General features: G+C 47.6%; 1 protein-coding gene across 1 annotated transcript in view; it reads left to right on the top strand.

Moving 5' to 3' along the window:
- SARS1 (seryl-tRNA synthetase 1) overlaps window positions 1–24,710 on the top strand; it is a 64,948-nt gene that overhangs the window by 8,035 nt on the left and 32,203 nt on the right. The window contains exons 3-6 of the mRNA XM_073560740.1: window positions 8,279–8,359; window positions 16,708–16,866; window positions 18,374–18,517; window positions 22,095–22,250. Of these exons, the coding sequence (XP_073416841.1) occupies window positions 8,279–8,359; window positions 16,708–16,866; window positions 18,374–18,517; window positions 22,095–22,250 (540 nt within the window). The remainder of the gene's footprint in view (window positions 1–8,278; window positions 8,360–16,707; window positions 16,867–18,373; window positions 18,518–22,094; window positions 22,251–24,710) is intronic.

Below are 24,710 nucleotides of genomic sequence, written 5' to 3'. Positions count from 1 at the left end.
TTTTTATAGCCATGCGCTTCCGGGACCTTCCAGTACCTTGGGAGGGACCAATCAGATCCGACGCAGGACCTGAGCATGTGACCCCTGTTCTCCACTGAGAGATCATCTTGCGGGCATGCCCAGTAGCACGGCGAGAGGACTTAGCCTCTGGGGCGGTTCCCTGCAAAGCAGGTTGCGCTACCATTGCTGCACCAGAGGTGGCAGCAACATCCAGACTCACAGAGCGGGTCTGAGCAGGACGCCTGGATTGCCGAGATTGCTGAGCAGGACCATGAGCGGTTGGAGGGGAATGGGAGACCGCTGGATGTACGACTCTGGATTCCTGTTGTGCAGAGTCAGAAATCCGATGCCTAACATTACCCTCCTCCTAGGGCCCCCCCCTCTGAGCCTCGCTACGCTCAAAGGCCGCGATCAGGAGTGGAGCATGGATATTCTCAACCGGCTCCCTGGTCCGAGCCTCTGGCCCATGACCCTTCCAATCCACCAAATAAATTTTTTTGCCATGGACAATCCTGCGTCGCACAATGGCGTTAACCTCGAACTCGTCAGACGACAAGTCTGATGACCTGGCAGATGACTCGGAGAACCGGGCCATATGAACTGGTTTGAGGAGGGACACATGGAACACGTCCGAAATGGCTAAGTGTGGAGGAAGAGCCAGGCGGTAGACCACCGAGCTGATACGCTCGAGAACCTTAAAAGGTCCAATGTATCGCGGCGCGAACTTGGGGGACTCGACTCGCAGCTTGATATTTCGAGTAGAGAGCCACACCATGTCGCCAGGGGAGAAGCTTGGAGCGGGTCGCCGATGTGTGTCGGCAGACGCCCTCATCCTTTCTTTAGAGGCCCGGATAGCATCCTGAGTGCGATCCTAAATGTCGCGAGCCTCCACTGCCCAGTCTGCCACCCTGGAGTCAGCGGAGGACACTGGCATCGGGACAGGGACGCGCGGATGTTGGCCGTAGTTTAAAAGAAAGGGCGTCTGACCAGTGGAATCAGCCACCGCATTGTTCAGGGCAAACTCAGCCCATGGTAGCAAGGATGCCCAGTCATCCTGCCTGGCAGAGACAAAATGTCACAGGTACGTGACCAAGGTTTGGTTGGCTCTTTCAACCAAGCCATTCGTCTCAGGATGGTAAGCGGAGGACAGGTTTAGCTCGATGCTGAGTAGACTGCAGAGCTCCCTCCAAAACCGAGACGCGAACTGGGGACCCCGATCACTAACAATTTTGTCCGGCATGCCATGTAGGCGGAGTACGTGTTTTATGAACAGTGTGGCAAGACCACGAGCGGAAGGCAACCGTGCGAGTGGCACCAAATGCACCATCTTAGAAAAATGGTGACCACCCAGAAGACTGTACTGCCACCGGATTTGGGTAAGCCAACCACAAAGTCCATGCCAACCATCTCCCAAGGTCTATCCGACACTGGCAGAGGATACAATAGCCCCGCCGGCCTCTGTCTACAAGGTCTGTTCCGTGCACACGAGACGCATGCTTGTACATATTCCTTAACATCTTGAGTCCTATGCGGCCACCAATACGACCTAGCCAGGAGTTCTGTGGTCCGTTTATTGCCAAAGTGACCACCTACCCTGGAGGCGTGTGCCCAGGCGAGAACCTCCGCCCGTAGCTGAGGAGGCACCAAGGTCTTGCCCGGTGGCACTGACTCGAGAGCAACTGGAGCCACAGTCGTAAGCTCTCTGGCGGGAGAATTAGCCGAGGCTCAGCCTCTCCTTCCGCTGAAACCACCGAGCGTGAGAGAGCATCCGCACGGACGTTCTTCTCACCTGAAAGGTAGTGCAGGGTGAAGCGGGAAAAGAAGAGCGACCACCTAGCCTGACGAGAGTTCAGGCGCTGGGCCGTCTGTAAATAGACCAGATTTTTATGGTCCATATACACCTGGAAGGGAAACCGGGCTCCCTCCAGGAGATGTCTCCACTCGGAGAAGGCCAACTTCATTGCTAGCAGCTCCCTGTCGCCGATGGAGTAATTCTTCTCCGCCGGTGAGAAGTTCTTAGAGAAGAAAAAAAAAGCAGGGATGCTTCCGACCTTGAGCATCCTTCTGAAATAGGACTGCTCCTGCACCGACGGAAGAGGCATCTACCTCCAGAATAAACGGTTTATCCACATCGGGACGATGTAAGATGGGAGCGCCAGCAAAATGAGATTTTATAGAGGAGAAGGCCTTGGAGACCTGTTTAGACCAAGCGTTGGGATTAGCTCCTTTGTTTGTGAGAGCAACTAAAGGAGCTACCAGTGTGGAAAAGTGAGGTATAAACTGGCGGTAATAATTCACGAACCCCAGAAAGCGCTGCACCGCTTTGAGTGAATGGGGTTCCTGCCAGTCCATTACCGCTTCTAGTTTGGCCGGATCCATAGCCAACCCCTGGGCCGAGATGATGTAGCCCAGGAACGGCAAGGACTCCTGCTCAAACTGACACTTCTCCAGCTTGGCGTAAAGAGAATTCGCCCGCAGACGGTCGAAGACCCTGCAGACGTCTCTCCGGTGGGTGGTCAGATCTGGTGAGAAGATGAGTATGTCATCCAGATAGACCACCACCGAGGTAGAAAGCATGTTGCGGAAGACGTCGTTGACGAAATCTTGGAAGACAGCAGGCGCATTACAAAGGCCGAAGGGCATGACTAGATATTCGTAGTGGCCATCCCTGGTATTAAAAGCTGTCTTCCACATGTCTCCCTCGCGAATGTGGATCAGGTTGTACGCCCCCCCCGTAGATCTAATTTTGTAAAGATCCGGGCCCCTCGCAACCTGTCAAATAACGCAAAGATCAACGGGAGAGGGTATTTGTTTTTGACCGTTATAGCGTTGAGACCTCTGTAGTCAATGCAGGGACGCAACTCTCCGTTTTTCTTCTGTACGAAGAAGAACCCTGCACCAGCCGACGACACCGATTTTCTGATAAAACTTCTAGCCAGATTCTCCCGGATATATTGAGACATAGCCTCTGTCTCAGGGAGTGATAGCGGATACACACAGCCTCTAGGAGGTTCTGTGCCTGGCAAGAGATCTATCGGGCAATTGTAGGGACGGTGCGGCGGAAGCGTCTCCGCAGATTTTTTTGGACAAGATGTCCCCGTACTGGTGGTAGGGCTCAGGAAGCGCGGAGAGATCCGCAGGCACTTCAGTGGAAGCCACCTGAACACTGCCCCTCAGACACCTTCCCTCACAATCCTGGCTCCAAACCAGTATATTCCCTGAAGCCCATTCAATATGAGGGGAATGGCAATGGAGCCAGGGAACCCTGAGAAGCACCTGGTCGATTCCATTTGGCAAAATGAGCAGAGACAGAATCTCATGATGAGAGGGTGAGATAGAAAGCCCGAGTGGAGCTGTCTGATGGGTCACCTGAGAGGGTAAAGGTGCACCATTAACCACCCTGATGGTCAGAGTTTGGCGCAGTAATACCAGAGGGATAGCGTGTTTCTGGGCGAAGGTTGAGGGCATAAAGTTTCCTTCGGCACTGGAATCCACGGTAACCTCTGCCTCCCAGGTGGAGGACCCACTGTCTAAGGTGCCCCGGAATACCGGTTTGGGTGAGAAGGGTTTCATATTGGACTGACCACCACCTACGGCCACTGGACGTGGATGTCTTTTCGCCCGCAGCGGACACGTGCTAGCTGAGTGACCAAACTGTCGGCACTGATAGCAATGTACGGAGCTTCGCATCGGACGCGGCTTGGGACCGGTGCGAGACACCTCCATAGGTTCGGAGGATGAGAGCTCCTGTGCGGGGTATCTTAGCGACTCGGTGAATGTGGGAGCCAAGTTAACCCTACGACTGGATTGCGCATGTTCCAGCCCGCGCTCCGTAAATCGGAGGTCAATGCGGGTGGAGACGGCAATCAGTTCCTCCAGACTTGTGGGAACCTCTCTGGTAGCTAGAGCATCTTTGACGTGCTCAGCTAACCCCCTCCAAAACACCGGGACTAATGCTTTATCCGGCCACTCTAATTCGGAAGCCAATGTCCAGAACCGGACGGCATAATGGCTAACCGAGAGCGACCCCTGTGTTAGGGATAATAATTGGAGCGAGGTATCGTGCGTGATCCGTGGTCCCAAAAAGACCTGCTTCAGGGCCGCGAGGAACTGAGCAGCACCCTGAACCACGGGATCACCACGTTCCCACAACGGCGTAGCTCATTGTAATGCCCTGCCAGACAAGAGTGAGACAATAAACCCCACCTTAGCCCGCTCTGTAGGGAACCGTGCAGCCAGTAACTCGAGCTGAATTGAGCACTGGCTCACGAATCCCCTACAGGTGGCGCTGTCACCCGAAAACTTGTCGGGGAGCGGGAGGCGAGAAAGTGTCGGCGTGGGCAATAGTGCGGGCGTGCGGGCACACGTGAGACAGCTTCAGCGACTGTCTGAGCAGCAGCTAGCGCAGCATTCGCAGCTGAGTTGGCGCTCTCAATAGCCGCCAACCTGCTCTACAGCTGCCGAATGTAGCGCTGCAACTGCTGCGGATCTGCCATTACCAGCCAGACCCTGGCACTAGTGTAATGTTAGGGACGGCGGAAAGCACCAAATATAAATAATAGGAGGTGCGTTCGCCGCCCGGGGTCCACCGTGCGGTAGATGGGAAGACCGCTGCTGAATAATGGCAGACTCGCCAGGAGGCGGAGTACTGCGCTCGGGTTAGCGTCACCCGAGGCACTTAAGGCAGACTCTGTTGAAGGCACAGAGAAGCCCTAATGTAAATTAGGAGTACACGCTGGGCCTGTTGACTTCACAGTGCCAGCCAGCGTGTGGCGTCGCAGCCGCGAACGCCAAGTGGTGCTGCTGAGCGCACCGCGGCAGTAACTGCAGCCGCTTAATGACAGTGCCGGGAGGCCGGACACCGTCGGACGCTAGTGATAGGCCCGGTGAGCACAGTGGCGCATAGCTTGCCAGTACCTGGCGCTGACTAATACCAACACTCTGTCACCATTCGTAATATCAGGGGGAAGGGGTTTCAAATAAGTCAGTCACCAGACACATGCATCCATCACCATACACACATAGCAGTTAAGTCTACACTAGCGCATGGCCGAGCCGCCATGCGGGCTTTTTATAGCCATGCACTTCCGGAACCTTCCAGTACCTTGGGAAGGACCAATCAGATCCGACGCAGGACCTGAGCATGTGACCCCTGCTCTCCACTGAGGGGTCATCTTGCGGGCATGCCCAGTAGCACGGCGAGAGGACTTAGCTTCTGGGGTGGTTCCCTGCAAAGCAGGTTGCGCTACCATTGCTGCACCAGAGGTGGCAGCAACATCCAGACTCACAGAGCGGGTCTGAGCAGGACGCCTGGATCACCGAGATTGCTGAACAGGACCTTGAGCGGTCGGAGGGGAATGGGAGACCGCGGGATGTATGGCTCTGGATTCCTGTTGTGCAGAGTCAGAAATCCGACGCCTAACATTAAGACACCTCCATTACTAACCTCAGTCACATTGTATGAAAATAGACACCTAGAATAAAGTCCTTTAATTGAAAGACACAGACTTCTTTAATAGATCTTAATTAAACCATACTTATGACCTCGCTCATTCCACCAACACCCTGGTCATCTGCAAAAGAGTTAAAAATAAAAAAAACAATAATATTTCTCACCTTTCCACAGAGATGCTGCTAATCCATTTGTCCCACGATGGGTCTAGCTCTGCTACACCTAGAAGGCAGGCTGCATGGTTGCATGATGAGACCATACATCCTTTCATCCAGCAGGGAATAGGAGTTCTCCCTGTGAACTCCTATTCTCTGGCACCGCGAGCGTGAGAAAGTTCTCCTGCTCGCGGTACCATCAGATAGGTCATGAGAGTTCACAGCCAATGAACTCACTTCACCTTTCTGACGTCAGCTCAAGAATTTTGGGAAGTTTTCCCGCAGCACTCGTGCCTTTTCTGGGATGGCTGAGAGCTGATGGTTTTAGCCTTCGGGGGGCAGTATCCATGGCCCCTTCCTAGGCTATTAATATCAGCCTGCAGCTGGTTATTAATTATAGGGAGGCCCTGCATCCTTTTTTTAGGGTCCCCCATTTTAATAGCCAGTAAAGGCTAAGTATACAGTTGTGAGCTGATATTAATAGCATGGTAAGCACGGCCCCCAGCAGTCGGCTTTCCTTCTGCTGGTTACAAATTTTTTTTTAAGGAAAATAATCTTTTATTAATTAAATACATGTACAGTAAGCTGCAAACACACTGTACGAATTGTAATTGTCACTGACATCTATATATCTACCTATTCTATGTGTATTGTAGGGATTCGACTCGCTCAGGTGCAACGGGAGTCAATCAGGAGGCACGTTTCTTTTAAAAGTTTACGGGGTTTATTGCTTCATAACCCATAAAGCAGCACATAACACAAGGAATAGCCTTTAGCTCAGGCGAAAGCAAGCATAAGTGTCCATGATTTCAGGCTCAGTCCTGGAGCCTCAGCAAACACAGGAGGCTTATCTGTCCTCCATACAGCCAATATCCACAGGCCTCACCGGGTCAGCAGCCTCAGCATGTGGTCTTCAGGAAGGTAGAACACCTTACTCCACCTAGTCCTGCCGGGACCTTCCACATGGCCCAATCAGATCCATGTGCTCTCTCGTGACCTACTCTGGTTGCCTTATATGGCCACGCCCACCGGGTCACATGGCTATGACCTCATCACAGGTCCTACAAGTATTCATACACTCTATTAAGGCGTTCTAGACACCGCCCCTAGGTGGGTTTGCAGGTAGCTCTCGCTGACACAGTGTAACAGCTCAGCAGTGCCTCTGCTGATCAACACACATATTCAAGCTTCCATCCCAAGGCCACCTACCTTAGGATGCATAACAGTCATTCAGCATCCTATACCTATTACCACAATGGATATGCCTGTAGGCCGTCCTGGGACACCCACACAGCGCCCCCTAGCGGACATAGTGGTCACTGCATCACAGTATTTACTGTATGTAATCCATCTATTCTATCCTGTCGGCTCGCATGGTCCGAGTGCTGTGCAATTGTTTTTTTTTTTTTTCTTCTTGCACCCATAGGTTTGCATTGGCGAGTCTTGGCCGAATCTCGGTGACAATCACAGCATGCTGCGATTTTACACGCACGCCGAATATGGCTGAGAAAATAAACAGTGATGTGAGCTGCCCCATAGAGTAACACTGGGCCAAGTGCTATGCAATGTTTTCTTGCATAGCGTTCGCCCGTATTCTGCGGTAGTGTGACTATGGCCTAAGGATAAGTTCCCACAATGAGTTTTTGATGTGTATTTTCACTGCAAAAAATAATGCAGAGTCCTACAGTTCCAGCAAAGTGGATGGGACTTATAGAAATCTGGCTCCCACTTTGCGTCTTTTTTATGCAATGTAAACTGACCTGCGGTGCTGGGTTTGAAATCCACATGTGAATTTCTCTTGAGAGTACGCCTTTTTTTTTTGCAGATTTGTCACATAGAATTGCATCAGCTATGGAAACTCCGCAGGTGAAAAACACTTACATTTTTTTGTGTTCCCGTTGCAGAAAACACATTTGATCTGCACATGAGTTTCAATAAAATTTTGTCTAAGTCAAAATTCCTGGAAGAATTAAGACAAAGACGTGTCATTTAAAACATGACATACCAACAAGAAATAAAAAGACTTCCGCGTCAATAGACGCACTGAAAGACCACAATTTATCTAAAAGGTGCAGAAAATCTGCAACATCAACAGAACATAGCTCTTAAAGAGGACCTTTCACTAAATTCTTCATGTTGAACTGAACACACAATGTAGTAATGGCTGCAGAGCAAAATATTTTTTTTTTTTTTTTTTTTTATTTTGCCCTTCTGTTGTAGAGATATTAGAAAACAAATATTGGGCACCTAAAGAGTTAACTTTAGGTCCAAGTGGGTGATTTACTAGATAATTTTCACTGGGGGAGCGTACTTCTGCCTCCTATATGATGCTGACCACTCATAAGCAGGCAGCAAGATAGAAGTGCAGAAGGACTTGTGGTGATGTCGGTGATGTCATCAGTTCCCAGGTCCTGCCAGCCAGAGCAGTAGCCCATATAAGCAGTGAAGATGTATTACACAGCACAAAAGTGGAAATATTGCCTGGAGTTGTACCATAGACATATAAGTATACAGCTTCCATCCTCTGTTCCCATTCAGTGCTGCTGTTTATCCATCACACGACTGTGGCAGATTAATGAAGGTCACATTCAGTTAATGAAAGTGCTGATCTTCAAAACCATGAATGAGGATAACGTTTTTATTATTTTTTTTTTCTTTATTGTGATTGCAGAAAAAGGAGCCAATTGGTGACACCGATGTTCTTCCAGATGGTATATGTAATGTGGAGGAAATAACAGCAGATATACTCAGTGTAAGTTTACATTAAAGTCACACTTTCTAAGGCGTGCTAATGTTTTACTCTGTTTTGCAGCTAGTTGAAACGGAATGCTAACCATAGAGAATGCACAAAAATTATTACCACTACCTTTGGCTCTGCCTTTCCTTATATTGTGCATTCTCAGAAATATGTTGTCTGAATCATATGTAAATAAATCTTTTCTCCTTCGTCTCATTGGGGGACACAGGAACTGTGGGTGTATGCTACCGCCATCTGGAAGCTAACACTAAGTAAACAACACAAGGTTAGCTCCTCCCCCCGCCGTATACACCCTCGCCCTGCTTGCGGGCAGAAACTAGTTTTTTGCTTAGTGTCTATGGAGGCACACGTCTGGTATTTTTCTCCAGACCTTCTTTTACTTTTTTTCTATGAAGATTAGACAGGGGCAACGGATCCTATTGAAAGGGTCCGATTTCCCCAAACCAACAACGGGCGAGCACGTGTTGAGTATCGTCTCCACGTATCCTTTCCCGCACAGTGGGACAGATCTGGGCAGTTTCCCCAGAATTTTTTTTTTTTTTCCTTTACTCTATGAAGATTAGACAGGGGCAACGGATCCTATTGAAAGGGTCCGATTTCCCCAATCCATCAACGGGCGAGCACGTGCGAGTGGCCCTCCACGTATCCTCTCCCGCGATGTTGGACATGATGCCGGACCTAGCCCTAACCATCCCTAGGTATTGAAACCATGGGCTGCACAGAGGCACAAGACGGTCCAAGCGGCCCCCACTGCTCCACCAACGCTAGACGGCGGTGCTGCAAGGCGGCGGACGGTCCCTCTCCTCGGCCCTGGAAGCTGAACGGAGTTAGGGGGCCTGCACCTTCCTGGATTCCCCCCCCACCCCTATTTCCCTCTACCTGCCAGAGAAGACGTCCTGGATGCAGGTGCAGACAGAGTGGGGAGGGCTCTGGAGGTAGGCGCCAGTGGAGCTCTGCATGCAGTTGTCGGGGTAGCAGAAGGAGCAGTACAGATACCTGGCAGAGACAATATGGCTGGGAAAGGGAAGACCCACACGTTCCTCTACGCTGCATGCATCTCCTGTAGGGCTTCGTTTCCGAGGGCGCAGAGCAGCAAATTGTGCCAAATCCTCCGGAATGGGCTCTGTCACTATCGTAGTCTATGGCATCGCTTACAAAGGTGGTCGAGTCTCTTCGCACTCCAGATAGGGGCAGAGATAGTGGCTCGCTTATCTGGGAAGGGTCCTCCACCTCACAAGAGCCTCCGGCCTGCAGGGGCCGCTCTAATGCCAGGCAGGTGCGAAGGAAGCGAACCCACACGGTATCTCCCGGCATATCCGGTGATTCGGCATCCGTGAGTTCAGCATCACGCTCTCCTTCACCAGTGGTCGGGAGCGGGCAGAGTTCAGATTGTGACTCAAACGAGCCACTGGACTTAGATACCCCGGGGTGTCGGGAAACCGTGGACAAGCCTCATTGATGCTGTTAATCAGACCCTGGGGCTGGAGGATGATGTCACCCTGGCCTCAAGCCATAAGGTATTGTCGGAGAAGGGATTTCTATGTCTCCTCGGGTATAGCTCAGGAGGAGCTTTTGCCTAGGTACCTAGGATTGGGAGAAATAAAACGAGAGACACAGGTTGCTTGTCTATCAAGTAAATCTTTATTGGGAGGGTCAGAGTAGATCTTTTATAGCTCATCAGAAAAGGAAATGAACAAATATGGACAATTTCGTAACATTGTGTAACAATTGACAAAAATGCCAGAGAGCTTACACAATAATTGGCAAGAATGATAGCTATATAACAAGATGTCAACTATATCATGTAATATAAGATATATTTAATTGGAGGTGATGGGAATTTTTGGCATTTCCCTTATGTCAATTTAACAATTCGTGGAACCATATCCTGTTAGTACTTTTTGGCCAGATAGATATTTGGCCTTGATATATTTAGACATTATTCAAGGGAATGAGAGGGGAATTTGGAAACTGACCACTGGCAGAATTATCTAACCACGTAGACAGATGATAACAATTAAAATGGTGTCATGGGTTACAAGTTGTTTTTCAGTTATTTTTCTAGAGTTTAGAGAACTAGGATTAACAATTTCTTTGACAGTATCCTTTAAGCGGGCTAGGTGACCGCATAGAGTGTTTGGCACTCAACCAGAGTTTGAGGACATAGTGCAGCGTCACAGAGAACGGCAAGATAGGCGTTTCTCGGGCTAGAAGACAATAGAGGCAAGATATCCTTTTGCCCCGGAACTCCGTAATAAATGGGCGGAATCCCCAGAGGTGGATTCACCAGTGTCACGGTTGGCCTCGAAGACCTTGTTGTCTGTACCTAGTGGCTCGTCCATTAAGGACCCCACTGATCGGCTCATAGAAAGTTTGGCTCGCTCAGTTTTTGAGGCGTCAGGTTCGGCTCTCTCTCCCTCGTTCGCGGCAATGTGGGTAGCCAAGGCCATGATGTCATGGTCAGAGTTGTTGAACAAGGCCTTGCAGGATAGAGACCTGCCTGCGGAGGTATCAGAGGTCGCGGGTCAGATTGCTATGGCTGGAGATTATTTAATCAATGCTTCCTTGGATGCGACCAATTGTGCAGCACTTGCAGCTGCAAACACTAGCCATTAGGAGAGCCCTATGGTTAAGAACTTGGCGAGCCGATTCTATTTCCAAGAAGTCCTTGACTTCCCTCCCTTATCAGGAAGGCCGCCTGTTCGGGGAAAGGTTGGATCAACTCATCTCAGATGCTACAGGGGGAAAAAGCAGCTTCCTCCCGCAGCAAAAGATTAAACAGCCGTTTCGCCAGGCTCCGGCACGTTTTCGGGCCTTTCGCAACCCCGGGTGAACGGCAGCAGCCAGCTCGGCCGCACCAAGTCGCTCCAACCAGGATAAGGAGCGACAGGTCTCATATAGAGCCAAACCATTGGGGAGGATGCACGCTCGCCAGCCCAGGTCAAGGGGAACCAGGGCCCAGAGATCCTCAGCTAAATGACTCTGAGCACTTTTTAGGCGACATCAGCAGGGTAGGCGGCCGCCTGCTCTATTTTCGCCATGTCTGGGTCAAGGTAGTGCACGACGCATGGGTGGCGGAACTGGTGTCTTCGGGGTACAAGATAGTTTATCAGGTACCCCCCAAGATGGTTTTTTCTGTCCCGACTTCCCAAAGTGGAGCCCCGGGCAAAGACGTTGCTAGGGGCCATCAATTCACTCCAATACAACGGAGTCATTGTTCCCATACCAGAGCACGAGAAGGCTGAAGTTTTTTATTCCAATCTGTTCGCAGTCCCCAAAAAGGACGGGACAGTCAGGCCGGTTTTGGATCTAAAGCTCCTGAACAGGTTCATCAGGATCAAACATTTCAGAATGGAATCTCTCCGTTCAGTTATATCAGCCATGGGGCAGGGAGAGTACTTGGCCTCTGTCGACATCCAAGATGCCTACCTGCACATCCCCATTTTTCCTCCGTAACAAAGGTTTTTACGGTTCGCCATCAATGGCCAACATTTCCAGTTTGCAGCACTGCCCTTCTGGCTAGCCACCACCCCCAGAGTGTTCACGAAGGTAATGGCAGTCGTGATGGCCGTCTTACACTCTCGGGGCATAGTCGTCTTGCCATACTTAGACGACCTCTTGGTGAAAGGTCCCTCGTTTCGGGCATGCGAGGAGATTGTCAGCATTACGCTGGATACCCTCTCCCGCTTAGGGTGGTTGGTCAACAGGAAAAAATCATCCCTTGTCCCAGCCCAGAGGATTTCCTTCCTAGGGGTGATCTTCGACACCTCCCGAGGGTTGGTAATTGTCCCTCAAGACAAAGCCCTAGCGCTCCGGCAAGGAGTCCAGAGACTTCAGCAGCCAGTCCCTCACACCATTCGTTTTGGGATGAGGGTACTAGGGAAGATGGTGGCAGCAATGGAAGCGATTCCGTTTGCCCAATTTCATCTTCGCCCCTTGCAGCACACCCTCTTGTCATCTTGGGACAAGAACCCGTTCACGCTCAATCAGCAGTGCCGGCTGTCCTTTCAGGTCAGGCAGTCACTAGAGTGGTGGACGAACAGATCCTCCCTTCTACAGGGAAAACCGTTTCCCCTGATCACTGGCTAGTGGTCACAACTGAAGCCAGTCTCCTCGGCTGGGAAGCAGTTTTTCGCCACCACACGACTCAGGGGCAATGGTCACAACAGGAGGCATGTGAAATTTGATATGAAATTTGTTTGTATAAAATTTCATATCAAATAGACTTAACAAGAGGCACTATATTTTGAAGTTTAAACTTGGCCGCTTTAGTACTGGGATGCTGTATCTCCTTCCAAGAATGTTACCCTATAATAAGGATTGTCGATTTTTTTTTTTTTCTTTTATGTTGTTATTCGATATATGTTATTCTATGCCTATTTGTGGGTTCTCTAGTTTTTAAATTTTTTTCCGTACTTGTACAAGGTTGTTTATTCCCCACTCCCTTCCCTACCCTGTTTATTTCTGAAAAACAATAAAATTATTTGAAAACAACAGGAGGCATGCCTCCCGATCAATTTGTTGGAAATACGAGCGGTCTGGCGGGCGCTGCAGCATTTTCAGCACTTTCTAGCAGGACGTCCCATTCGAATTCAGTCAGACAACGCCACGGCAGTGGCTTATGTAAATCATCAAGGAGGCACGGGCAGCAGGGCAATCATGTGCGAGGTGGCACACGTGCTTCAATGGGCCGAGAGGAACCAGTCGATATCAGCAGTCCACATCCCAGGCGTGGAAAATTGGGCAGCAGACTTCCTCAGCCGGCAGGAGGTCACAGCTGGGGAATGGTCTCTGCACCCCGAGGTCTTCCAGCAGATTTGCCAACGGTGGGGAACACCGGATGTGGACCTGATGGCATCCAGAGTGAACTCCAAGGTGCCCGTGTTCGTCGCTCCGTCTCGTGACCCGGGGTGTTCGCCGTGAATGCGTTGGTTCTACCATGGAACCAGTTTCGCCTTCCATAATTGTTTCCCCCGCTGCCACTACTTCCGAGGGTTGTCAAAAAGATCAAAACAGAAGGGGTTCCAGCAATTCTACTGGCCCCAGACTGGCCCCGTCGGGCGTGGTACGCAGACCGAGTGCAGCTGCTCACCGACGTCCCATGGCGACTGCCAGAGCGCCCAGATCTTCTGTCCCAGGGACCGATCTTCCACCCGAACTCAGGGGCCCTGTGTTTGACGGCATGGCCGTTGAATCTTGGATTCTAACTCAAGCGGGGTTTGGGCACAAGGTGGTCGCTACAATGGTTAGTGCCCGGAAAGCTTCCTCGGCGAGAATTTACCATCACACCTGGAAGGCCTTCTTCGCTTGGTGTCGAGAGCATGGGCTTTCTCCCCTGACATTCTCTATTCCCAACATCTTGGCTTTTCTCCAGTCAGGCCTAGACTCGGGTCTGGCCCCGAGCTCCCTTAGGAGACAGATATTGGCGTTGTCCGTCCTTTTCCAGCGAAAAATTGCTACCAATATGCAGGTGAAGACTTTCATCCAGGGAGTTTCTCATTTGGTACCACCCTATAAGGCGCCGATGGATGCCTGGGACCTTAACCTGGTCCTGAGTGTCCTGCAGGTAGCTCCTTTTGAGCCGCTACAGGATATTTCTTTGTCGTTCCTTTCCTGGAAGGTGGTATTTTTGGTAGCCATTACCTCCGTTAGGTGAGTCTCGGAGTTGGCGGCTCTGTCTTGCCGAGCACCTTTTCTCACCTTCTATAAGGATAAAGTGGTGCTTAGACCAGCTCCCCCCTTTCTGCCGAAGGTTGTGTCCTCATTCCACATTATTGAGGATATTGTCTTGCCTTCATTCTGTCCTGCACCGGTACATCGCGTGGAAAAAGCTCTTCACACGTTAGACCTGGTGAGAGCACTCAGGAGGTACGTGTCGCGGACGGCACCTTTTCGCCAGACGGACACGCTGTTCGTGCTGCCTGAAGGGCGCAGGAAGGGACTCACAGCCTCAAAATCAACCATAGCCAGATGGATCCGTTTAACTATTCAGGAGGCCAATCGCATCAGGAGTGTGCCGCTTCCATCAGGGCTCAAGGCGCACTCTACTCGGGCAGTGGGCGCCTCTTGGGCGCTTCGGCATGAGGCTTCGGCGGAGCAGGTGTGCAAAGCAGCAACCTGGTCTAGCCTGCACATTACAATGTCCATACTCAGGCTTCGGCAGACGCGAACCTGGGTAGAAGGATTCTCCAAGCAGCAGTGGCGCACCTTTAAACAAGAGGTGCATGTAGCTTGGATCGGTGAGTCATTCTTCCACCCAGGGACTGCTTTAGGACGTCCCACAGTTCCTGTGTCCCCCAATCAGACGAAGGAGAAACATGGATTTTTGTGATAACTCACCGTAAAATCCTTTTCTCCGAGGCGCTCATTGGGGGACACAGCACCCACCCTATTAGCCAGTTGGGCTCTTGTTTATTTAATGTGCATTGTTTTTTTGTGGGTGTCAGGGTGGTTCGTTTCCAGAGAATGTTTTTTGCATTAAGGCTGATTTTCGTTGTTCTCCTACTGCTTTTGTACTAAACTAGTTTCTGCCCGCAAGCAGGGCGAGGGTGTATACGGCGGGGGAGGAGCTAACCTTGTGTTGTTTACTTAGTGTCAGCCTCCAGATGGCGGTAGCATACACCCACAGTTCCTGTGCGTCTCGGAGAAAAGGATTTTACGGTGAGTTATCACAAAAATCCATGTTTCTATGGTTCTCTGAATCAGTTCACAGCATTTCAGTTGGGTTGAGCTCTGGTTGTTGATTGGGCCATTACAACACCCTGATTCTCTTTTTCAGCCATTCTGATGTATAATTTCTGGGGTGCTTGGGATCATTGTCCGAGCATGCTTGTGCATTAACTTAGTGTCTTTGGTGAGCTCGAAAAATATGTTTGAGTCACCGCCGGTGCATGTCTTGGGGCTGTTCGACAACTGAACACATGCAGGGATTTCCTGTTTGGCAATCCCTGCACGTGTTGCTGCTGTCTAACAGCCACGAGACCTGCAGTCTTGGGGACTCGAACATATTTTTTGAGCTCACCGAAGACACTTGGTTAGCCCACGAGCGTGCTCGCATAGCGCATAATCTGAGCACGCTCCCTCATTACTTTCCTGCTGATGTCGTTTCTCATTGCCATTGTGTCACATGCCTGAATGCTGCTTTTACACTCGCTGATGAACAATCTATGAAGAACATTTGGCCAGCAGAACCTAGCTGTGACTTGCCCTCTCCATTCCCATGGAAGCAGTAAGAATCCACTTACAGACGGCTTCGGCTTTTTGGCAAGTGCTTTTGTCCATCTGAGGTTGTATTTACCTAATTTTAACAGCTTCTTAAGGAACAGATTTTTTTTTTTCTGTCCTAATATGTAAAACTTATTTTTTTTCTTACTTGTACATGTGACTACCGCATCAGCCTTTTTATAAGGACTGTATAGCCTCAGTAAAGACTGTAAATCACCAGTACATTTATCATAACCTTTATTTGAAACACATGCAAACAATGAAAAGGGCAGAACTAGATACTAGTACCCCTATGTTTTACCCCCCGCTCACTCCTATTACAGTGTTTGTTTCTTTTGCTCATATTATTGTATTATTATCCAGGACATTTGTCCCTTTGAATTATTTCTCTTTGTCTCTATAATTCTTTTCACTGATTATGTAACCCTGCCCATTATGATATAATCATGGTTTTTGTGCTCTCTGGGCATTTCAACTATTTATTATATCCATTAAAGGGGTTATCTAGTCTAAAATGAAAAGTTTGCACTCTGTGTGACTGTAGACTTATGAATCTCCCAGTGTACCCACTGTGTTCTGCGAGGATTCGCCAGTGTCTGAACTGGGACCGGCGGTGATGTATGCGCTCTGCATACTCCCGGGCAGAAGTGCGTCTAGTGGGTGCAGACTCACTCCATACAATTGTATAGAGCGAGACGGCGCCCCCTAGACAGCCGCGCCCACTAGATGGCATACTTCATTTTTATGGAGTGAGGCCGTGTCCACTGGATGGCTTTTGCCCAGGACTAGGCACATCACATGCATTACTGCTGCTCCCAGCTCAGAAACCGGTGGATCATTGCAGGCAGCGCACAGTGCATGTACGGAGGGATTCATGAGTCTGCAGTCACACAGGCAAACCTGACAAACTATTAAGAGGAGTGAGTTTTAGGAAAGAACTTCTAATCCTACAGTAAAAGAAACACTAGTTATCAGTAACTCCATCCCATCGAAGTGTTCCTTGGTTTCCAGAAGCCCTTGAAAGGAGGCTTTCTTTTGCACATGTCATGGGGGACAGTATCTTTAACAATTGAAACCTTCTATTTCATTTTGCACTTAATGTGTTTCGCTTGTTTCAGTCGTTGACAGTGACACAAATCAAGAAGGTGCGGCTAGAAATAGATGACAGAATAGCAGAAACGGATGCCGAGCGCTTACGGTTAGAAGCTGCAAGATTTGAGTGTCTGCGAGAAATTGGCAACTTGCTTCATCCGAGTGTCCCCATCAGTAATGATGAGGTATGGAATCCATGGTACACGTTCAGCTGAAAATACATTTCTCTTGCGTAGCAGTATATTTGGTTGGGGCAGGACTTTGCTTCCTCATAAAATAACATACATTTGTATTTACAGGATTGTAATAGATTTTTGTTTTCATCATAAGCTGAGACAATTGCACTAGTTTTAGTTGAATCTTCCTTTATTGTACTAATGGCAGTTTGGACATTATTGGCTTACCACAAGAAATACCCATTAAAATGTAACATTAATCCCAAAAAGGAAGGTAGTGTAACTAGTAATAGATATTGTGCATGTTGGAGAAAACACTCCGTGTTGGAGGTAACAGTATTGGCCTATGCTAAAAACTGTATGAATACCACAGCAAAAGACAAACACTGTTAAATATACCTGTTTCCTCTCTCACCCTAATATGTCCCTGTAGAATGTCCATAACTCGCCGCAGAGGTTGGCATTCTAATTTGAACACAAACTGGCACTCACCGATGGCTGACCCTTCTAGGTCCGGTTATTTGCTAGACTTATTTTATAATATAGTAAGGGAAGCTCAGGGTCTTACAGACCAAACAATATATACTCTAGTGTAAACCATCAAGACAAATAACATCAGATAACATCATAGCCACAACGGGTGTAGCACCCCACTGAACAAGCTAACAGTAATGAAATAAGGTGGGACGTGGGGATCAGATGAAAATTTGATAGTCACAGGGTGGTTACGTGAGGGAAATAGTCTTATGTACCACCCATTCATTTATAACATAAGGGCATACATTAAAAATATAAATAACAGGACATCCAGATCAGAACGTTACTTATCTGCAGCCCATGTCATGTAAACAGCCTCAGCAGTCAGAGGAGGTATGGTCGCTGCTTCAAGAGGTAGGCAGCAGCGGCAAGAGTGCAGCGATGCTGGGAGAAAGAGGTGTGAGGCTGCGGCGGGCTCCGGGCTGTCACAAAATGTTGGCGGAGTCCCCGCACTTTCCATTGTTTTCACTGTGGTGGAATTCGGAAAATGGCTGTCATAGTCAGCGCATGCGCTGATTGAGATGTCTGCTAGTAGCATCTCCCCAATCCTGTCTCCTGTGACCCCACTCTACTGCATCGCCACCCCTTTCATGTAAGCTACCGTAAAATTAAACTATAAAAGATGCACCACCCTTTTATTTAAAAAAAAAAAAAAATCCTATTTTCCTCCCCAAAATTTGGGATGCGTCTTCTGGTCCGGTGTGTCTTATAGTCTGAAAAATACGGTATACTGAGTAATGACTTCAGGCTCGTCCACCAAACACTGGAGTGATCCGGCAGATCACATCCAGCAGAAGGTGACTGGAGAAGCACTGAGAACAGAACAAGATGGCAGCTGGTAAGTATAATCACTAGGGTCAATAAACATTTGTTAGTGACACCACTCTAGCTATGCAATAAGAAAAAACCGCTGGAGTGGTGTTTCTAAGCATACATTGAGAACATGGGGAAAAAAATGATCTGAAGTTTTTGCTTCTAGGACAATGATAACAAAGTGGAACGATTGTCTGGGGATTGTACTCAACGAAAGAAATACTCCCATGTGGATCTTGTCACGATGGTGGATGGCTATGAAGGGGAGAAGGGGGCAATAGTTGCTGGCAGCAGAGGCTACTTTCTGAAGGTGAGTACTGCTAAGTCAGCTGCTCGTTTGAAAGATAATAAAATGATTTATTATTGTCTAAAGGTAGCCCCAAATCTGAGTGTTCTAGATTACAGTAAAACTAAGCCTTTCATGACAGGCCATGTTTTTTTTTTTTTTTTAAATATTCACTTCCACATCTTCCATAACATTTATATTTTTGCATCTACCTATCTAGACGAGGGCTTTTTTTTGTCTTGTCGGATGAGATATAGTATTTACCAAATAATGTCCTAAAAACAGGAAAGAAATTCCAAGTGAAGTGAAATGGTGAGAAAACAAAGCAGTCCACCATTGTTTTTTGAGTTTTGTTTTTATGGTGTTCTTGGTGCAATAAAAATTACCCAGCAGTATGATTCACTGGGTCAGTACAAATACAGTGTTACCAAGCTTGTAGAGGGTTTTTTTTTTTAAATGTTTTAGTGGGTAAAGGGGTTTCCTGGCAGGTTTGAAAAACTGATAGTAGTAATCCATTGGGAAGAAATAAGACGTCCTGGCCCCGGGAATCCGCTCCAGAGCTGCCATTCTCTCCATTGGACCATTGCTATTGTCTCATGACCACCATTCACCTGACTTTATTGTTTCTGGCCTGGTGGAAACTGTTGGAAATACTGTCAGGAGCAGATTCTGGGGTGATTAAATTTGTTTTTTTTCTTTTGGTACCCGCATGTGTTGGCACTGTCATATTAATTTAAATAAGTGGGAAAACCCCTTAAAATTAATACCCAAACTTAAGAAAAAAAAAATTGGCTTTTTTTTTTCAATATAAGTAAATTTATAATTTTTTCTGTTGACGAGGGCTTGTTTTCATGTATGTTTGATGCTTTGAAAAGTATGCCGGCCCTTTTTATTAAAATATATAACTTAAGATATTTTCGTGAGTACAATGTACTAAATTTTTGTGTGGGGAAAAGAAGGATGATTCAAACTTTAGTTTCATACTTTTATTTTTGTTAACGTTTACTAATTTTGTTCTGGAATTGAACCTTTCATATTGCATAAATCAATAATTCAATACTGAAGTATATAGTAAAAATGTCAAAACTGGTTTTGATGTGAAGGAGTTCATAGTGGTGGTGCAAGCTTCAAATGACTTACTCCAAAAGCACAGCTGAAAGTCTTCAAGCAAAGGCCTAATTCACACATTGGAGATTTTTCTCCTTTTTATTAGCGTTATGGACCAGATTTTTGAGATTTTTATCCAGTCTATTTTTGTTTGAGAATTTCTCAAGTTTCTCCTATCAAGCAAACCTGAAAATCTGTCAGCTCATGAACTGCACCCTGGTGGTATCCAAGTGCCGTCTAATCTATTCTGTTATTTCTAAACACTGTTTTTCGGTGATCATTTTGTATCCCCGTTCATACTGCACCCACACACACACAAATGATACACCATTTGAAAGGTAAACTTGCCCCCTTCAGCAAGAAAATAGCCAAACAAACCACACATCCACGATTTGATCACAAAATACAGTTTAACCATTAATTTTCATAAACCTGCAGTAAGGAAAAATGACCTGCAGGTGGCACCACAGTACCCCAAAGCACACCACCACAAAGCTGCTAACAGACATCACAAACAAATGCAAACATTTGCCTTAGGGGCTTTCCAGCTTGCGTAACTGCTTGGCCATCCTACTTTAGCCAAATTGGAAGATTGCACACTTCACTGCAGGTGAGGCACATACGCAAACACAGTTGTAAACATGCACTGCCTATTGAATTGCACACTTGCTCCGTTCATACTCCAACCACACAAACAAATGATACACCATTTAAAAAGTCAGATTACCTGCAGGTGGCAGCACACTACCCCAAAGCACACTACCACAAAGCTACTTACAGAAATCACGAACAAATCCAAACGTTTGTCTTAGGCTGGAGTCACACTAACCTGCACAAAATACGGTCATTATTTTACATGCGTAATACGGATGACAGACTCCTAAACAGTGCTCCGTATGTCATCCGTAATCAAGGTGTGGTCGCGTATTTTGCGCATGTCGGCATCCGTATGTAATCCGTATGGCATCCGTATGGTGAGATTTTCTCGCAGGCTTGCAAAATGGACATATAATGGAGCCCTATGACAGTTTTAATAAAGAAATGAAAGAATAGATATAGACACATAGAATGCATATATATATATATATATATATATATATATGTGTGTGTATTCTATGTGTTTATATCTATTCTTTAATTTCTTTATTAAACCTGTCAGTGTGAGTTTACTGTATAGCGCACTGAATTGCCGGCTTTGCTAAAAGACACCGGGTGCGTATTTCTCGCAAGTCACATGTGTGGTCCGTGTGTAATCCGTATTTTTTGCGCACCCATAGACTTGCATTGGTGTACTACGGGCGTAGTACGCTGACAATCGCAGCATGCTGCGAGTGGCACGGAGCGTAGGATACTGAGGAGAAATATACGCCTGGTGCAAGTGACCCCATAGAAAATCATTTGTCCGTGTCTAATGCGTGCTTTTTGCGCCTCTCACTCTCCCGTATTCCTCGCCAGTGTGACCCCGGCCTTAGGGGCTTTCCAGCTTGCTCCAGTGCTTGCCCAGCCCATTTCAAGCACATTGGAGGATTGCACACTTCACTGCAGGTGAGTCACATATGCAAACACATTTGTAAACATGCACTGCTTTTTCGCTGATTATTTCACCCACACAAACACAAATGATACACCATTTGAAAGGTAAATTTGCTCCCTTCAGCAAGAAAAGAGCCAAACAAACCACACATTCACGATTTTATCACTAAATACAGTTTAAACACTCATTTTCATAAACCTGCAGAAAGACACAATGACCTGCAGGTGGCACCTCAACCGGAAGACATTTTTTGGTCTCTACTTATCAAACCAATTTATTGTATTACCCAGCTACATATATAAATATATAAATACCTAGAAAACAAAAAACACAAATATCCTAAAATAAAAAATAAACTGCAAATAATGCATAAAGGTAATAATAATAATAACGGTATTTATTAAACATAATTTTGATCAAAATAATGTACAAGCCATCCCGCCACGTCAAGGCAACCCTTGTGGAACAGTCCTAACTCTAGTATTTAAAACCTTTCCACTTGCCAAGTGACGTGAATGAGAACAAGGATCGAGGGACTTTTTTTTTTATTTTAGGATATTTGATTTTTTGTTGTTGTTTTTTTTGTTTTCTGTGTGTAATTGTCATGTGTTAATATGTACTTACATTGTGCATACACATTAACTTACTTTCTCAGTTCAGACTCCAGTTTTTTTTATATATATAAATACCTGTCTGTGTTCATCCTCTCATGAAATACATTTACATTTGACTAGCCTGCTTTTTCTGAAATTGTCTGCGCCCCCAACGACCAGTGTGCGGAAATTTCGCACATTTATAGACCTGAGTTGATAGCTACTTATTAGTTGACTGTCACAGTTTATTTAAGTTGCTGTTTTCAATATTTTTCTGTAAAAATTTATCAAAGAAAAAATGTATTGCATAAAAAAACTTGTCACAAATCTGTTTTGATTATGTTTTCCCATCTTTCTCTCTCTTTAGGGTCCATTGGTGTTTTTGGAACAAGCTGTTATCCAGTATGCACTTCAAACGTTGGCTGCAAAAGGTTACACCCCTATTTATACACCATTCTTCATGAGGAAGGATATAATGCAGGAAGTCGCCCAGTTAAGCCAGTTTGATGAGGAGCTGTATAAGGTGTGTGCTGTACAGTGTCGGGTGGAAATTGTGTCCCGTTCATAAATGCACGTGAAGTCCGTACACAATCATGTTGTCACTTCACTGAGGCTCGGATTCCTCGGGGATGCTGATGCATCTGGCTGACAGTCATGCCCATCTGCAGCCACGAATGAACATGTTAGTTTTTCGTAACGCTGAAGTGCTTGTGTGTCCCTGCAGGTGATCTAGGCTTTTAGCCATATGCAGTAGCGCACCGTGTGACTTCACTCATGGGGCCCAACGGTGTTGCTAAGGGGGCATGCTGGAGTCAGACTGCTGTTCATGGAGAGTTGTATGTCTCTTCATGAATCTGGAGCGACAGACAAGTGGCGTGCCTTACACCAGAAATCTGAAGGAATCGTAAGGAACGCCGCAGTTCGTTATGAACTAGACGAGTGTTGGCTTCCAGCTCCAGCCCGGTGTTTTGTTTTGTGTTTTTGAACTGGGAGAAACTTGGGTGAAACTGTGATAACACAACATTTAGGGACAACTCTGAATTGTGACTAAATTTTGTGACTTCAGCCTACATTCCCACCATGAGCTTTCGGTGAATTTTACCTGTTGCAGATTTTCTGTACCCATTAAGGTTACTTATATATTAAATATGCAGACCACGTTCACACCATCAGTATTTGGTCAGTTTTTTACCTCAGAATTTGTAAGTCAAAACAAGGAGAGGGTGATAAATACAGAAGTGGTGACGTGTTTCTATTATACTTGTCCTCTGATTGTTCCACTTCTGGTTTTAGCTTACAGATATTGAGGTAAAGTTCTGACCAAATACTGAACGTGTGAACGTGGCTTACAAAGCTCTTACACTAGGATTCTGGCATGAAACTCTGATATATTGGGCCCTTAGAATTTCTGTAATGTTACTTGGTGATCGAGAACAGGTGAGTAACTGCAGTCCACAATTTTGCATACAACTCAGTTTATCTCTTTAGATCAGAACACCTTAATAGTTAATATCAATTAGTGGCACTACAAAATGCCCTAATCCAACCAATTCAAGCTCCCAGAATTAAAGGGAATCTGTCATATAAAATCTATTATATAATTGCCAATCGGCTCTGTCACAGCTTCCGCCTATTGTGTTGCTATCCCACAAGCCACAGTGGCCGGAAGCTGTGACAAAAACGGCACCGCCATATTGGAACACCCAAGTTATGGGTATTCCGATTCAATGAGCGGCGCAGGATTCAAATCCCCTGCCCCGCCGGCTGAGCCAATGAGCGCTGCCGCGCGGGATCTTAGTCCCCCGCCAAACCGCGCAGCTCCGCTCACTGACTGAGCCGGCTGAGGCTTGGCAGGGGATTCAAATCCCGCGCGGCACCGCTCATTGGCTCAGCTGGTGGGGCGGGGGATTACATATTTACCTGACCGGGAGGAGCGTTGCCGCAGCGCTTCTCTTCTCGCCGGAGACTGGGGCAGGAGTGCAGTGTCGGAATCGCGCATGCGCATAGCGCTATCCGGCGCCATTTTACTGAAGACACATTTGCAGTGTGCCTTTAGTAATATGGCGCCGGCCAGCGCGGTATGGGCACGCGCGTACTCCAGCGCCACACTCCTCCCCCCACACTCCTCCCGCGGCCTTCGGCAGAACGTGACAGCGCTGGAGCGCAGTGAAGAAAGGCGAGTATAAATGTTTGGGGTTTTTTTCGTATGTGTGCAGTTTAATAGGGGTGAGAGGACCATACATATCAGGATAGGGGGGTGAGAGGTAGCATGCATACCAGGATAGGGGGGGTGAGAGGACCATGCATATCAGGAAAGGGGGGTGAGAGGACCATGCATACCAGGATAGGTGGGTTCGAGGACCATGCATATCAGGAATGGGGGGTGAGAGGACCATGCATACCAGGATAGGGGGGTGACGGGACTATGCATATCAGGAAAGGGGGGGTGAGAGGAACATGCATATCAGGATATCAGGATTGGGGGGTGAGTGGACCATGCATACCAGGAAAGGGGGGTGAGAGGACCATGCATACCAGGATAGGGGGTTCGGGGGCCATGCATATCAGGATTAGGTGGTGAGAGGACCATGCATACCAGGATAGGGGGGGTTCGAGGACTATGCATATCAGGATTGGGGGTGAGAGGACCAATGCATACCAGGATAGGGGGGTGAGAGGGCCATGCATACCAGGATAGGGGGGGTGAGAGGGCCATGCATGCATTGAAATCCCGCGCGGCACCACTCATTGGCTCAGCGGGCGGGGGATTTGAATCCAGGGGCGCTCAGCCAATGAACGCCGCTTATTGGCTGTGCTGCCCGCCTGCGGATGTTCATTTCACCGCACTCCCAATAGCATCGGGCCTATTTCTAGTAACTGTATAAAAGACAAACTGCTTGCAGGTTTTTGCTGTGTAATCTGAAGCTAGCAGGAGATAGAGACTGAAACACAGAATTCAGGGATGTGTCACTTGTCAACGTTT

The sequence above is a fragment of the Dendrobates tinctorius genome, unplaced genomic scaffold (assembly GCF_039654945.1).
Source record: "Dendrobates tinctorius isolate UK_male_01 unplaced genomic scaffold, ASM3965494v1 ptg000304l, whole genome shotgun sequence".
In the NCBI taxonomy this organism is placed as follows: Eukaryota; Metazoa; Chordata; class Amphibia; order Anura; family Dendrobatidae; genus Dendrobates; species Dendrobates tinctorius.
Note: the sequence above shows the minus strand (reverse complement) of the source record. Positions and strands in the feature narration are given on the sequence as shown.